Source organism: Hevea brasiliensis, chromosome 1, assembly GCF_030052815.1.
Source record: "Hevea brasiliensis isolate MT/VB/25A 57/8 chromosome 1, ASM3005281v1, whole genome shotgun sequence".
NCBI classification, from domain to species: domain Eukaryota; kingdom Viridiplantae; phylum Streptophyta; class Magnoliopsida; order Malpighiales; family Euphorbiaceae; genus Hevea; species Hevea brasiliensis.
The window spans coordinates 110,027,476-110,044,878 of record NC_079493.1 but is presented as its reverse complement, the minus strand read 5'-3'; the positions used below and the strand labels follow the sequence as shown (position 1 = coordinate 110,044,878).

The 17,403-nt window shown below is 28.5% G+C and overlaps 1 protein-coding gene and 1 long non-coding RNA gene across 3 annotated transcripts in view; one reads left to right on the top strand and one right to left on the bottom strand.

Moving 5' to 3' along the window:
- Positions 1-17,403, bottom strand: part of LOC131179909 (uncharacterized) — a 64,539-nt gene that overhangs the window by 17,733 nt on the left and 29,403 nt on the right. The gene's annotated exons all lie outside the window — the stretch shown is intronic.
- On the top strand, positions 826-7,271 carry LOC110652602 (D-ribulose kinase). 2 transcript variants are annotated; one of them, XM_021808217.2, is made up of 9 exons: positions 826-968; positions 1,067-1,305; positions 1,708-1,847; positions 1,957-2,209; positions 2,308-2,440; positions 3,287-3,375; positions 5,648-5,925; positions 6,737-6,806; positions 6,884-7,271. In XM_021808217.2, exons 1-9 carry the CDS (start codon positions 902-904, stop codon positions 7,085-7,087), a joined length of 1,473 nt encoding a protein of 490 aa, XP_021663909.2. In that variant the 5' UTR covers positions 826-901; the 3' UTR covers positions 7,088-7,271. The 2 variants fall into 2 exon arrangements, with proteins under 2 accessions (XP_021663909.2, XP_021663912.2); XM_021808220.2 differs by lacking the exon at positions 826-968 and having other exon boundaries at positions 1,175-1,305; positions 1,704-1,847.

Genomic DNA, 17,403 nt, shown 5'->3' with positions numbered 1-17,403 from the left:
ATTAAATTATATTTTTTTAATTAATAAATAGCAATAATTTTAATTATCTAATTTAAAGTATGCATGAGTAAGAGTCGAGTTACAAAAACCTTAAAAATTATTGCATGAATTCGAAATAAAAATAAAAAAAGAGCACAGCTCAAATTATCAAACTAAACCCAGCTCAATACAAACCAAGCCTATTTTATTATAAAACAGAAGAAATTAGTTTTGTAATTTTTTTTATTGATTTAAGTTCTAACACATTCTAAATCCATTTAGCCAATTTAGTTTGGATAAATATATTAAATCTGATTAAACCGACCCAGCCATAGTAAGGGATATACAAATTTTCATGAGCTCAGGCAAGTTTGCTGTAATATTTGTTCTGTAAGCTAGAAAATTCTCAAGTTATGGTATTGGAATTATGGCAAAACCAAATGGTTTGATGGGCCTATTTTCGCTTTATGGGTTGCAACCTCCATTAAAACCCAAGCAGTAAATTTGACTTACTCTTAAAAGCATTCCCCTCTGGAGCAAACTCGTACGCTTTTATCTTAAAAATAAAAATTATTGAAAACTTCATAAAATATTATAACAAATGTATGCTCAGATTAATTTTATTATATTTAAATATTTTATATATAACATATTTTAGTGCATTAAAATATTACATTTATAAATAATAGTAAAATAATTATTCAAAAGAAAATTATGGTAATATAAATGGTGAAATTTCTAAAACTATAAAAACAAAAATACATTGTTAAAAAAAAAAAAATGCATACAGATAATGCATAAATCTCATAAGTCCTCAATGAAATTGGGTTTTTTTTTTAATATTTAATTTTTAATTTTCAACATATTTCCTTGGCTTCAATGCAATTTCTTTCCTAACTTTTTATCTAGTTCTGAATAGTTCATGGCTGTCTCACTTCACCACCTCACATTTTTCTTCCCCGTTCTCTGTCCACTGTCTCCAAAATCCAGTATTCATCTATCTCTCTCAGTGCTATATTTCTAGCTGTTATCATCTTTTGCATCGTCTTCTTCACTGATATTGCTATATATGATCCCGCCATTTCAGGGTATTGGAGTCTGAGAAGTTCTGTTTCAAGAACTGAGCTACATGGCGCCACAAGAAAACCAAACCCACGAGCGATAATGGCTTTTGCGAGCAATAAAGATAACCAAGAAGCTGTTCTTCAACCTGGAGAGCGACTTTATCTAGGAATGGACTTTGGAACCTCCGGTGCTAGATATGCTCTTATTGACAAACATGGGACTATTCATTCTGAAGGAAAGAGAGAATACCCGCTTTATATGGTAAGATTTTTTCTTGTCAAACTATAGTTTTTGAAATTCTTCTCATGTATGAAGAATTGAAATGCCCAGAATTGGAAATGGATTTTTTGAGAATCGTTTGGAGTTCTGTAACTTGGGTTGGAGTTGAATACCTCACCATGTACGCAAAATTCTTCTGGAAATTGTGTGATCAATCTCAAGTTTAGCAAGAATTGTATTTTCCTTGCTTTTCAAGCTGCTGCTTTAGTTTATCCTTTATCTTTATCTCCATGGTGCTTATTGGCATACTATCTCTCAAGATATGCAATTGAATGTGCGAAAAAAAGAAAAGAAGAGGAAAAAAAGAATCTCAATGATGTATTAATTCCAGCAAAATTTAGTAGACAACATAGTTTGAGAATCTTGTTTCTGCTGTCTAGAAAGAATGGGGAAACAATGGATTGGATCCAATCTTGGAAGACAACAATTTTCTCACTTCTAAAGGATGTTCCAGTTCATTTCCGCCCGCTTGTTGCTTCTATTTCTATTGATGGTACTTCTGCGACTACTATCATTGTGGACGGGTAAATGTTGCAGAGGTTTATTATTATTATTATTATTGTACTTGATTGATTGTTTACCCTTCCAAGTGAAGGCCACGTTTGAATTAGGCATCTGAATTTTTTTGTGTAGCACTACAGGAGAACCATTATGGAGACCTTTCCTCTACAATGAGAGTTGTCCCGATGCATTGCCAATGGTAAAATCAATTGCTCCTGTAAACCATACAGTCTGCTCTGGATCGTCTACCCTGTGCAAGCTTGTCTCGTGGTGGAATGCTGAGGATTCAAATAAAAAGTCAGCATTATTATTGCACCAAGCAGATTGGCTTTTGTGGCTTCTTCACGGAAAACTTGGAGTGTCTGATTACAATAATGCTCTAAAGGTATTAGTCACTAACTTTCTGAATTTTGGATTTGCTTTTAATAGCTTTAATGCACGTTAATTATCTTTCCTGGAGAACTTACATTTTGTGTGTTGCAGGTTGGCTATGATCCAGAAGTGGATTCTTATCCACCATGGCTGCTTGCTCAGCCATATTCACAGGTTTTACCTTCTGTTACAGCTCCGGGAACTTCAATTGGTTTTTTAAAAGAGGATATTAGAACCCAGTTTGGTATGCTTCCTTATTATTAAGTAGCCCAGTAACACAGTTTTGTTATTCTCTCAGCTCTCTTTACACAAGTTAGTCAATGGGATATTTAGTCAACTTGTTGAAGTTTTATTCAAGGATACGAAAATCTGGGTGACATAGTTATGATTATAAGATCTTATATAACTAATATCCATTTGGTTGAGTTAGTAATATGACTTCTAATGCCTGATGAACTTTGACATTACTTGATCTGGCATTTGAATGGAGCTGAGCCTTAAGATGTTCCTAATATACTTTGATAACCCTTATTTGGCCTTATACTAATTCATGGAGATTTAAATCTATGCTGATATGCTCCTTGAAATTTTTGGCACATTTGAGGGCCAAGAATAAAATTGGCTTTTCTTCATCTTGTTTCTGTTTGACAGAAAACAGAGCAATAAGCTTTTACTAAGTTTTGAAACTGCAAGTAACTTACTGATAAGTTCCATGGACTTCGTTAAACTTTGGATTGACAGACAGATTATCGGAAAATGCCCTCTCATAGCTCACAGAGAGAATCAGTTATGCTATTCAGCAACAATTTATGATTAAAAATGGCCTCATGACATGCAAGATTGCTGTATTTTATCGTCCTATTGCCTCAAATTATTTAATTTGAAGCTATACTATCTTTGAATTTATGTCTGTTTACTCCAAAAGCAATGCTTTTTTTAGGAAATTATGCCTGTGAATTCCCCTGTTCCCTGCTACTGCACCTTAAAACTGCTCCAAACTCGCCAAATTTCAAGTTTTGAGGCTGCAATCTGCCCATTTTATCCATTTTAGGCATTGTGATTTGATATTTGGTATAATGCATCCTTGCAGGATTTCGAGAAGATTGTGTTGTATGCACAGGAACAACTGATAGCATAGCTGCTTTTCTTGCAGCACGTGCAACACACCCTGGGAAAGCTGTGAGAATATTATTGCGCTGTTACTTTCAATTTGTGATGAAAGCCAGTGAATGATGCACACATTTCTATATATAGGATTAGGATGACATTGGCTCTCGCTTGCAGCCATACACAATATTAATTACTCTATATCAACCTGCAAGGAAAACTTGAAAGTTGTGTAGAAGACCATAAGAGTCTAAATGAAGATTAAACCATCTGATTGAAAATCCACTTGCATTTTTCTGCAAATCTTATTTGGAGATTAAATCGGCCTCGCATTATGGTTTTGTTTTATTTCTAGTTTGGATGTAGCTGCTGCCCTAAGATTTCTTGTCTTTTAGTCCTGTTGTGAAAAATTACACCCACACAAAATAAAGAACACAAAATTTAACATGGTTCAGTGTAAGCCTATTCCACTAAACAAATCTACTATTAAAGAAAAATAATTACAACCACTAATTATTTTTCTCACCCTCAAAATCACTCAAATAAAACTCACAGAATTCAACACACCTCTCTACTTTGTGGGCTCTCTGCAATACGTTCCATATAATGGCCAACCAACTATTTATATATATTGGCTAATAAAATATAGTCCTTTTAGGACTCTAATTATTAAACTTCATAATTTAAATTCTACTAAACTTTCAAAACTAATTATACTTCATAAATTAATTATACTTCCTAATTCCAATTGAACTTGGACTCTCACAATCTCCACCTCCAAGTCAAATGGAAATTAAGTTCCATAGAATTCAATTTAACCAAGGAAATTAAGTTCCTTTCAAATTTAGAAACATATCTCACTTCATCGAACACTTTTACTTGATCACACCATGCAGCTTGATCTTCACTCTTCCAATACCTTCAACTTTTATCTTGTTCTCATTGGCTAGCTTCACTTTTTCTCCTTTCTTTTTTTCAATTACATCAAAGCACTCCTCCTTTGAGCAAATATAGAATGGACAAGCAGAATCCAGTAACTACTCATCTTGTAATGGATCTTTTGCCTTTTCTTTATCATCATCCACATTCAAACATTCACTATCAATACCATCATCCATTGCAATTGTAGCAGTTCTTTCTTTTTCTTTTCCACTACTCCTTTTGAATTGTTTAAATTTTACAAGATCTTCCTTCATCTCCATACAATGGTATTGAATGTGGCCCTTCTCATGACAGTAGTAGCATTTTCTATCTTCATGGTCTAGTCGTGGTCTTAAACTCGATCTGCTATTCATTCTCCAATTATTTCCACGTGAATTGCTTCTACCACGATTAAAATCAGTAACAAAAGCTCCATCTTCATTGCTACTACCTGTCTTCTTGAACTTCTCATCATCCAAGATAACTGCGCTAACCTCCTCCACCTTCAAAGTCTCATTCCCAACTGTTAGAACTGTCACTAAGCTTTTATAAGAGTGTAGGAGAGAGGTTAAAAGCAAGAGGGCTTTATCTTCTTCATCAACCTTTACACCAACACTAGCCAATTGGGTAATTAATTTATTAAAAATATTTAGATGATCCCTCACATCGGTACCTTCATCTATTTTGAGTTGGTGTAACTCCTCTTCAAGTACAAGCGATTTGTGAGTGATTTTGACATGTATAGGCTCTTCAATTTCTTCCACAAAACAATAAGCGAGGTCTCCTCCAAGACATTGTACTTCACATTTGCAATCTAATCGTACTCACAGCCCTTTGTTGAAACTCTTCCCAATCATTATCTTTCATGGTCGCTGGTTTCTTCTCGTTCAATGCTTTAATTAATCCTTGTTGCACAAGGACATCCTTCACTGTGCTTTGCTATAAACTGAAATTATTTTTCCCATCGAACGGCTCCACCTCAAATTTTGTGCATGCTGAACCACTTATTGTGAAAAATCACACCCACACAAAATAAAAAATACAAAATTTAACGTGGTTCAGCGTAAGCCTACTCCACTAAACAAATCTACTATTAAAGAAAAATAATTACAACCACTAGTTATTTTTCTCAAAATCACTCAAACAAAACTCACAGAATTCAACACACCTCTCCACTTTGTGGGCTCTCTGCAATACGTTCCATATAATGGCCAACTAATTATTCATATATATAGGCCACTAAAACCTAGTCCTTTTAGGACTCTAATTATTAAATTTCATAATTTAAATTCTACTAAACTTTCTAAATTAATTATACTTCCTAATTCCAATTGGACTTGGACTCTAACAAGTCCAGTAAAGCACAGTACTCTTTTCTTATTTTATTTTTTTAGCAAAATTTATCAACAATTCTTGTATCTAGGTCACTTCTTTGGGTTCCACACTTGCTATTAAACTACTGAGCACAAAGAGGATTGAGGATGCACGATTTGGGGTTTATAGTCATCGCCTTGATGATAAGTGGCTTGTTGGAGGTGCTTCAAATACTGGCGGAGCTGTTCTTAGAGAACTTTTTACGGACGAACAATTGGATAAATTGAGTAAACAGATAAATCCCACGGAAGCTTCTCCTCTAGAATACTATCCTCTAAAAGCAGTTGGTGAGAGATTTCCTGTGGCAGATCCAAATCTGGCACCCAGGTATTTAATTCTTTCTGTGATCTTATGTGGAGTTACGAAGTGATATCAAAAGCCTTGTTTGATCTCAAAGCCAGATTTTTCTCTTCTGCACAAGTGCAAGTATCTTTACTGATTTGCATACAGAAGTGTTGATAATATGATACTTTTCAGGAAATCCTCCAAGGATAGAGCACAATGCTTTTAAACTAAATTCTTGAATTTTTGGAAGCCAAGCCAGTCATGTTGCAGCTAGTTCATGATATTATATATGCCTAATCACAAGACAATTTGAGAGGCCTTAAAATATCTACAAGGATATAAACTTGGTGCTGGGTCATTTGTAATCCAGAGAAGGGAATTTTCTGTTGTCATTTGATGTCCTACACTCTGGTGACACGGTTGAGGAATGTTTAATGCCGATTTTGTATTTTGAGCATAGACATCTAGATGTCTGTTTTCTTCCAAAGTCAATTTGTTCTAAGGTTAATTAAGTTCCACCATTTTGAGGCAATTAGAGATCAATATAATGAAAGATAAGACTGGAAGTTTCACTACTATGTGAAGTTTCTGCAAAACCAACAGCTTTCTCTGACTGAGCATCCTGCATTCTGCTCCTGCATATATGTTTGCTATGTTCTTATACATTCTGTATGTAACATTTGAAGAATCAGGTTCATAATGAGATGAGAAAATTCCAGGGTTTGTTCTGTTTCAATTAGGTTCAGCAATCAAGGATATCCATTTTAGCAAAGCTGACAAAAGCACACAAGCAAGCCACCAAAAGAAACTGTAGTTTGTTTGATATCATGATATTGTTTCATTCTCAATGCAGGTTACATCCACGCCCAGAAAGTGATGTTGAATATTTGCATGGTATTTTAGAATCCATTGCACGTATAGAGGTATTGAGATTTGCCCTCGATGTTCCAACATTTCTCACACCAATCCAAGTTATGACATTAACATCTGTAATTTTCAGGCAAAGGCTTATAGCTTGTTGAAAGATATGGGAGCAACCCAGGCTGAAGAAGTGTTTACAGCAGGAGGTGGTGCAAAAAATGAGAAATGGATAAAGATACGAGAGAGAGTACTCGGCTTGCCTGTAAGTCGGGCAATGCAAACAGAAGCTGCCTTTGGAGCTGCACTATTGGCATTGAAGGGTGCCCAACAGAGTATCAATTAGAAGCATAGTTAGAAAGGAAATGTTTTAGACATGATTAAGTAATAGCAGGATCATAGACTTGCACTTCAGATTGATGGCGAATAAGCCAACTTGTTGAGACAAAGGTCGTACGGATCTTGTTAATTTGACAAGTATAAATGCCATTTTTCGTGTGAATCTAATAAAATACATATTAAATTCCTAATATTATTACTTATTATTTTATACATTTAATATATTAATTTGTTAATATATATCTGTAATTTTATCATAAGCCATTTAGATATTCTTTTTAGCATACACAATACTCAACTCCACTCAACTAAGTCTTTATCCCAAAAATTTGGGGTCGGCTATATGGATTTAAATCCTTAGAAAAGTGTAATGCTTCTAGGTTATGTTGTACTACTCTCCTCCAAGTCAATTTAGGTCTACCCCTTTTTTTTCTTTCTATCCTCTAACCTAATGTGCTCTACTTGTCTAACTGGAGCCTTCGTATGTCTACGCTTCACATGACCAAACCACCTCAATCTCCCTTCTCTCAACTTATCTTCAATTGGCACCACTCCTACTTTTTCTCTAATACTCTCATTACGGACTTTATCTAGTCTAGTATGGCCACTTATCCACCTTAACATTTTCATCTCTGCAACTCTTATCTTAGACGCATACGACTCTTTCAATGCCCAACACTCACTACCATATAACATAGCTGGTCGTATAGCTGTACGGTAAAATTTTCTTTTCAACTTATTGGGAATCTTACGATCACATAAAACTCCCGTGGCACGTATTCACTTCAACCATCCGGCTTTAATACTATGACTAACATCCTCCTCACATCCCCCATCTACTTGAAGGACTAAGCCTAGATATTTAAAGTGATTACTTTGGGACAGTACCACTCCATTCAAACTAACTCCTTCCCTATCACTAGTTTGGCCTTCACTGAACTTGCAATGCATGTATTCTGTCTTTTTTCTACTTAACTTAAAACCCTTTAACTCTAGAGCACTTCTCCAAAGCTCTAGCTTTCTATTGACTCCTTCTCGTGTCTCATCTATCAGAACAATATCATCCGCAAACATCATGCACCAAGGAATACTCTCTTGTATATGTTTCGTCAATTCATCTAAAACTAATGTAAAAAGGTAAGGGCTTATGGCTGATCCTTGGTGTAATCCAATTGAGATCGAAAAATCTCTTGTATTCTCTCCTACCGTGCGCACAATAGTAATTGCTCCTTCATACATATCTTTCAACACTTGTATGTACCTAATAGATACCATCTTTTGTTCTAACACATTCCATAAGACATCTCTTGGAACACTATTATAAGCCTTCTCCAAATCAATAAAAACCATGTGTAGATATTTCTTCACATCTCTATATTTCTCCATCAAGCTTCTAATGAGAAAAATCGCTTCCATAGTTGAATGACCGGGCATGAAACTAAATTGATTGAGAGAGATAGAAGTATCATGACGTAGTCGATGCTCCACAACTCTCTCCCACAACTTCATAGTATGGCTCATGAGTTTAATTCCCTTATAGTTTGAGCAACTCTGTATGTCTCCCTTATTTTTAAAAATAGGTACTAAGATACTCCTCCTCCATTCATCAGACATTTTTTTTTTAGTTTATAATCTTATTAAATAATTTAGTTAACCACGCCACTCCTATATCTCCCAAACACTTCCACACTTCAATTGGTATTTCATCGGGTCCACAGGCTTTACCCACTTTTATTCTCTCAAGTGCTTCCTTTACTTCTAAAGATCTAATCCTTCTAGTATAATTCACATTCTTTTTTATTGTTCTATAATTATTACCATTTTAACTATTATTAAAGAGATCATTAAAATAATTTCTCCATCTTTCTTTAATGTCTTCATCTTTCACCAACACTTTTTCTTCTTTATCCTTAATGCACCTAACTTGATTGAGATATTGACATTTCTTTTCTCTCCTCCTTGCTAATCTATAAATATCTTTCTCCTCTTTTTTAGTTCCAAGTTTCTCATATAACTTTTCAAAGGCCTGTACTCTTGCTTGACTAATTGCCTTTTTTGCCTCTTTCTTTGCTATCTTGTACTATTCATATGCCTCATTATTATCACATTTAGGTAATTTCTTATACCATTCCCTTTTTCTCTTCACTGCCTTTTGTACTTTCTCATTCCACCACCATCTCTCTTTTGAGGGTGGTCCATGTCCTTTAGATTCTCCAAGTACTTTTCTAGCTACTTCTCTAATCTTTGATGCCATTTGTATCCACATATCATTGGCCTCCATATCCAGCTTTCATACTTCGGACTCGAGAAGCTCATTTTTGAACTTCACTTGCTTTACTCCTTTAAACTCCCACCACTTTGTTCGAGCTACACTATTTCTTCTGATCTTACTTGAATTGTTCCTAAACTTGACATCCAAGACCACCAACCGATGTTGACTTGTTAAAGCCTCTCCTGGAATGACCTTGCAATCCTTGCATAAAGCTCTATTTGTCTTCCTGGTTAAGAGAAAGTCGATTTGGCTTCTATGTTGCCCACTTTTGAAAGTCACTAAACGTGACTCTCTTTTTATAAAGTAGGTATTTGCTAGTATTAGGTCGTATGCCATAGCAAAATCTAGGATGCTTTTTTCCTTCTCATTTCGACTTCCAAAACTAAAACCTCCATGAATATTCTCATAACCTTGTACTACATATCCATTTAAATCTCCACCAATGAAAACATTCTCTTCATTCGGTATGCTTTGCATTAAATCATCCATATATTCTCAAAACCTTTGTTTACTCTCACTGTCTAGTCCTATTTGTGAGGCATAAGCACTAACTATATTTATTGTTTCTCCTTCTAGTACTAGCTTTACTAGTATAATTCTATCTCCTACTCTTTTCACAGCTATTACTGTGTCTTTCAATGTCTTTTCTATGATTATGCCCACTCCGTTCTTATTTCTTCCATTTCCAGTAAACCATAGTTTATAGCCTGAATTACCCACTTCCTTACTTTTCTCTCCTACCCATTTAGTCTCCTGAATGCAAGCAATATTCACCCTTCTCCTTTCCAAGGTATCCACAAGCTCCATTAATTTTCCTGTAAGTAATCTAATATTCCAAGTACCAACCCTGATCCTCCTCCTAACCTGCTCCTTCCTAATTGGTCTCTTTCTATGATATCTTCTATTGTTTTCTATATCTCTCTTGTATTCTGTTCCACTATCTGTTCTACTATCTGTCCTATGGACTAACTTCTTTATCGACACCCGTCCATGATGTGGGAACCCTTACTCACTTAACACCACACCCGGGCGCCGGCATGGCACGTCACTTTCGGTGAACGCCCTACACCCTTGCATATTTCTTACTACATCCGGGCTCCGATGTAGCGCGTCATTAGTAGAAGACGCCCCAACGTTTATATCATTTGAATCCATATCATAAGGTGTGACGAAATTTTTACACTGGTTGTTACCTACCACAACCCTCCTCCTTTATCCGGGCTTAGGACCGGCTAAGCGCAAACTATTTAGGCGGAGTTTTTACCATACACAATAAACATAATTATTTGTCACGAGCATATTCAATGGGCTTGTTTAACGAGTAAACTCACATGTCTGTATAGCGGGTCACAATTCTTAACAAATTGGGTATTGGTAGCTTGAGCAGTCCCGAGCAACTCACGATCAGTTTGATTTATTTATAATCTTAGTACTATTCTAATTTTGGTAATATGAGTATCATAAATGTTATACATGTCCTAATTTAAAAGTTTAACATATATGTATCTTGATTTTGATAGTATGAGTACTATAAATACTACATATATGCCGGAATTATGATAATATACATAAATGTTATACAAGTTTGAAAATTTTATCATATACATCATAATTATGATAAAAAAGTATCACGAATATGAGCGTTAATTTAAAAGATTATTATATATGTCGCAATTTGAATAATATTAGCACCATGATAACTATACAAGTCATAATTTGAGAAGTTTATATATGCTCTAATTTTATTAATATGGATTTAACAAATACTGCACTAATATTAATTTGGAAGTTTTAATAGCAAAAATGTAAATATAAGCCTAACTTCAAGTTTGAATATCACAATTTAATTTTTAGTTATTTGAATCTTCAATAACTAGGTCTATGATATTATATATATATATAAATAATTTTATTTATTCATATAATTTCTTATTTAATTAAGAAATCACAATATAGTAAGATCATAATTAATGAATTTATAATTAGTCTTTTATTACAAATCTATATTTATAATACTTAATTAAGTTTATCATACATATTACATTTATATTTATTAAATTACATATATATTTAATAATTATAATTATCTATTTATATATTTTTAGACTATATCTTTTATAAAACAAAGTCGTTTAAATATGTTCTCAGAAGAGGAACAAGTTAAAAAAAATTAATATTTTTAATTTTAAGAGGAAGGGAAGGAAAGGGAATGGAACATTCGGCGTCAGAGACAATGATGAAAGAGTGATAATAAGAAATAAATATTAAAAAAATTATATTATTATGAAATAAAAAATACTATTAAATAGGAAAAAAAATAAAATGAAAAAAAAAAAGAAAGAAAGAAAGACAGAAATCTAAGCATTAAATGGGAGGCAATGATGGCAGATCTTCGGTCGCTTCCCCGAAAAACATGACAGTGACAGTCGCTTTTTTATTTCTTTGGCACTCTCTCCGCCACCGTCAAAATTCTTCTTTTTATTAAATATATATATATATATATATATTTCTTTATTTAATTATTATTAAATAATTAATAATTATAAAAATAATTATAACCATATGAATATATGTTAAAATGAACAAATTTCAGTTTTAAATATATACATATATTATTTAATTATTATTAAATAATTAATAATTATAGGAATAATTATAACTATATGAATATATGTTTAAAATGAACAAATATCAGTTTTAATATATATATATGATATTAAATTCATAAATTAAAAAAAAAAGAAAAAAATAATAATACAAAAATTAAATTTACTTGCTTACGATATACCTGGAGGCATTAATTACCAGGATTTAATATTTTTGTTTAAAAGTAGATTTTTAGAAAAACAATTGTATTAAACTATAAGTTCAATTTTTATTAAAATTCATAATATTTTGATTTGATTAAAACATTGAAAAAATAAAAATAATATTGAAATTTATTTGGCAAAAATTTAATAATATTTGGCAAAAATTTAATAATATTTATTTTATGTTTTTAAATGTATTATATTTGTCAAATATTTTTTTAATAATATATATATATATTTTAAACAAGGTCAATTACCTATTTTAATTTGAGAGGGTATAGGACGTAATTGTTTATATTTCAAAAATTTTAGATATATTTTGCTTTTTTTTTTATTTATTAGTATCTACTCAAATGAGGCTTGGAAATTTGAAACTCTAAATAAATATTTTGAAATTTCATATTGAAATCTTGTCGAGTTTAAGTGAATTTTTAATATATTTTTTAATATGTAATCACTAATTTTCAAAATTGAAACTACATTTTATAAAAATATTAATTATTTATTTTAAATTGAAAGATAAAATCATTAAATTAAAAGATGATTATTTTATTCAGAATCATAAATATAAGATAATCAAATCTTATTGAATAATATATGATTTTGAAAATTACTATGCATGGCGGTTTAGTGATAAGCCTTTAGAGTTAAAGGCATTTGATTCTAATTCGACTCATCAACTTAATATTGATATTCAATATTATTTCTGCTTAATATGGATGAGTAAATTAACTGCAGATAGTTCATACATACGATTTTTTTAATTCATTAAACCTTTAAAGTTAAGTGCATTGATTCTAATTCGACTCCTCAACTAAGTATTGAGATTTAATATTATTTATACTTAATGGAGATAAGTAAATTGATGTTAATAGTCAATGCTTACGACTCTTTGGACTCATTATGATTTAGTGGTCGGTCCTTCTTAAGGATGGGTTAAATTAAGTGCTATAAAACCGTTTAACTATAGACCTAAACTTTAGAGGTAATGATTGTTACATCCGAATATCTTTTTTTTTTTTATGCAATTTGAAATATATATATATAATTTTGAAAACTAACTCAGTTTTTTTAAAGTTTAATTATCATACTTTTTATCCTGTTTGGGAAAATAGTATGGGAGGAAAGAAATTGAGAAACAATGTGGAGATAGAAACTAGAAAGTTTATTATTTTCTCCAATTTATTGGGTATAAAATGATCAATTTTTTAGAAAGTTATTTACATGAAAGTACAAATACATGTATTAATTAGGAATATTGATTTATTTGGATTTTATTTAAATTAAAAATTTAAAATTAAATAAATTAATAGATTAAATCGAAACAAATCAAATTAAAGAAAAATTGAATATAATTCATTTTAATAATAAAAATATATTTTTAAAAAATTATAAAATATAATCAATGTACTGAAAAATAATGCAAAAAGTACTTTAAAAAAATCACTTATGCCATAAATTTAAGAAGATGGCAACTATGATGCATCCAATAATTTTTTATTTTTTAAAATAATTTTTTAATAATATTTAAAATGATATTTTCATATAAAAAAGAAAAAAAAAACTTTAAAACTCAATGTGAAATGGGTTGTGAATTAAACGATGGTACCCTTTGCCGATGGATTCAAATATAAAACAACAATAAGAGAGTTCCTGGCTTGAGACTGGGTGGTTCATATAAATCAAGTTTATAGATAAAAGGTAATTTTGGTGCGGATAGATTTGCTGGGGGATAAAGTTAGTCTATTTTTAATTTTTGATATAATTTAACTTATAAATTTTAATTTATATTTAAATTAGCTCAAATAATAAAAATATTATTTTTTAATATTAAAATATAATATAAAAATAATTTATTTAATATTTTAATTATACATATTATACAATATAAAATAATATTTTAATATTATTTTTAAAATTTAATTATTTCGTTTAAATAATATTAAAAAATGATTTTTGTTAATATTAAAATATTATTTTATATTCTATAATTAATTAATTAATTTATTTATATATCAAATAATTTATTTAAATAATTTATTTAAATAAATTATTTTTTAATATTAAAATATTATTTTTTATATTGTATAATTAATTAAATAAAAATATTATATTTAAAATACTATTTAAATTAATAATATTGAATAATAAAAATAATATTTTTATTTAATTAATTATACAATATAAAAAATAATATTTTCATATTTAAAAAAATAATTACACATTTTTATTAATTGAGCTAATTTGAGTATAAATTAAAATTTGTAAATTTAATTAGATCAAAAATTAAAAATATACTAAATTGAATATACCCAACAACTATAGGGGCAAATTGAACCTTATTTCGATTTGCTGTGTGGGTTAAAACCTTTCATTAGGAGTGTGGGGATTCAATTCAAATCTAACTATTATTTTTAAAATTTAATTTTATCTTAAATTTAATTAAAATTTATTATCAATTATTTAAATTCATCTCAAATATGATTATTATTATTTAAAAAATATTTAAATTTATTTAATTTTATATATTTTAATTAAAAATTTATATAAAAAAATATTTTTATTAATAATTTATATTTTAAAAATTAAACAGACATTATATATATATATATATATATATATATTCTCCATCAGCTTTGACACTATTCTAATGCAAAAAGAGTTGCATAAATAAAATAATGGACAAAACATATTTTTTTGAATTCAAGAAATTAAAGACTGGCCAAATGGTAAAAAAAAAAGCTAAAATTTGATGGTTTTTTTAATTATAGTTATTTTTTTCTTATTAATTTTGGTCTAATTTTAAAACTTTATATTAATTGTGGTTTGGATCTCAAATTGAATAAAATAAATACTGATATAACAATTGACAATTTTTTTTTTACATGAAGTTGTTAATGTGGCTGTTTACGAGGTAAAATATTATTATTTTATATGTTAGTATTAATATAGTGTAACTTTAATAATAGAAAAATAATTTTTTATTAATTATAAAAATTACATATATTTATTTAATTTATAATTAATTGAATAATTTTAATCTAATTTAGTTAAAAATATATTTTTTATTACTTAATATAATTACAAAATGAATATTTATATTATTTAATATAATAAAAAATAAAATTTTCCTATCTTTTTTTAGTATTTATGAAACTTATTTATAAAAATAGGTAAAATTTTAATTTATTTAAAAATTAAAAATTCATGTAAAACATGCTGATAATAACAATGATCATTATAATTAATGTATTTATAAAAAAAATATTTATTACCTATTTATTTAAACTTAACTTCTCTAAAAAAAATATTTGTTGAGTATTTATTAAAACTTAGTTTTTCAATAAGTATTTATTTCTTTTTTATTAGATAAATAAATTATACGAATACTTAGAGAGAGTTTTGATCAATCAAATTTATTTATAAATATAAATTTATGGCTAAATTAATATTTTATTAAACTTATAAATTAAAATCAAAAGTTATAAGTTATTTATAACCTTTGTACTCATTTTAAAAGCACCATTCAATTAAGTAAAATATTATATTATTTTAATAATTTTTAAAAATATTATCTTAACAATAAAAACACCCAATCACATATCTTCTTTAATCATTTTGATAAATTAAATTACTTTTAAACTATTCTTAACCAAACATTCAAGTTACTTAAAATTTACTTTTAATTGCTTTTTTTAATTAATTTATAAATTAAAAAATAATTTTAACTTAAAAATTAAAAGTAAATAATGAAATTATATTTCAATTAAAATATTATTTTTTATGCATAGTTTGAAAATTTAGTGAAATTTTAAAAATATTTTTCAATTAAAATTATAATAATTTTATATATAATATAGGACTTTTATTATTATTGCTAATTAATCGAGTTAATAACAAAAAACATAGATTATTAAATTTTAGTCGAAGGGCATGAATAATGCCTGGGTATTACTTATTTTCAAGAAATTTTATTCGTATTAAAAATGTACGGTTTGCTGTTTATTTAATATTAGAAAATTTAAAAAAAAGACACAATTATATTGAAATTTCTTTTTTTATAAAAACTTAAAACTTTAAATCCATCGGCCTTATTTATTAATAACTTTTAAGATAATATTTAATATTTTGATCATAATTAAAATATTATTTCATTTATTTATATTATTTGATGACATAATATTTATAATAATATTTAAAAGTTGAAGAAATAATTTATAAAAAGTTATTTTTTTTAACTTTAGGTTGAATAAAATAATATAATTATTTTTATATTTAATAGCTAATTTAATAATTTATTTTAAATTATTATATAAATAATTAATAATTAATAATTAATAATTAATAATTATTAAATTAATTAATATTATCGAATAATGTCTAGTACTATAATAATTTAAAATTAAGAATTACATTGATAATTATTTAAAATTAAGAAATAAAAATTGTAACTTTTACACTTTATTTCGATAATTTATAAGAGTGGAAAAAAATAACATAGGAAATTTTTTTTTTATTTTTTTCCTTTAGTGTTTGAATGAAATGAAAATAGTTTTTTTTATTTATTTAAAAAGTGAAAGAATAAAAAAAAAAGCTAAAATTACTATTTTACTCTCACTACATAAATTATATTTATCATTTTACCTAATGACAAAAAAAAATTTAAATATATTTATATAATTGCATAAATTTTCATGTATAATTTCCCTTTTTTATTATTTTTCTCTAAATTAAAAAAATAAATTAAATAAAATAATTTTTATTTTCCTTCCTCCTCCTCCGTCTTCTCTTTCCTTCTCAAATAAGGAAAATTGAAAGCTCCTCCTCATTTTTCACCTTATTTTCCTTTCACTTTCCCTTATCCAAACATGGGTTAATTGAAACGTTAATAAAAGAGATTTTTTTTTACTGTCACATCGTTTCATATTGTTGAATTATGTGGACAATTATAGAAAAAATCTTTCGAATGATCGAACAAGAAGGCAATTAAATATTTTTTTAATTATGAAATTTATTGACTCACAATTAAATATTTGAATGAAATAAAAGAACCTAATTTTCTTTATGTGCAGAAATCTTTCTTTAATTTTAATTGATATTTTAAAAATTCTTTTAGGAGAAAAACACAAAAGAAATAATTTTTTCCCCCAAAAAACCCTAATTATGTTGTTTTTTTTATCAGAAAACCCTAATTATATAGAAAACTACTCATAAATTATTTACCTCTACACGTGGCCTCTT

Bases quoted from the DNA above. Each gene is read 5' to 3' on its own strand.
- LOC110652602 (XM_021808217.2), top strand. From the start codon at position 902: ATGGCTGTCTCACTTCACCACCTCACATTTTTCTTCCCCGTTCTCTGT. The intron at 1,848-1,956 runs GTAAATGTTGCA...TTTTTTGTGTAG, and splicing joins ACTACTATCATTGTGGACGG to CACTACAGGAGAACCATTAT. The intron at 2,210-2,307 runs GTATTAGTCACT...TGTGTGTTGCAG, and splicing joins ATTACAATAATGCTCTAAAG to GTTGGCTATGATCCAGAAGT.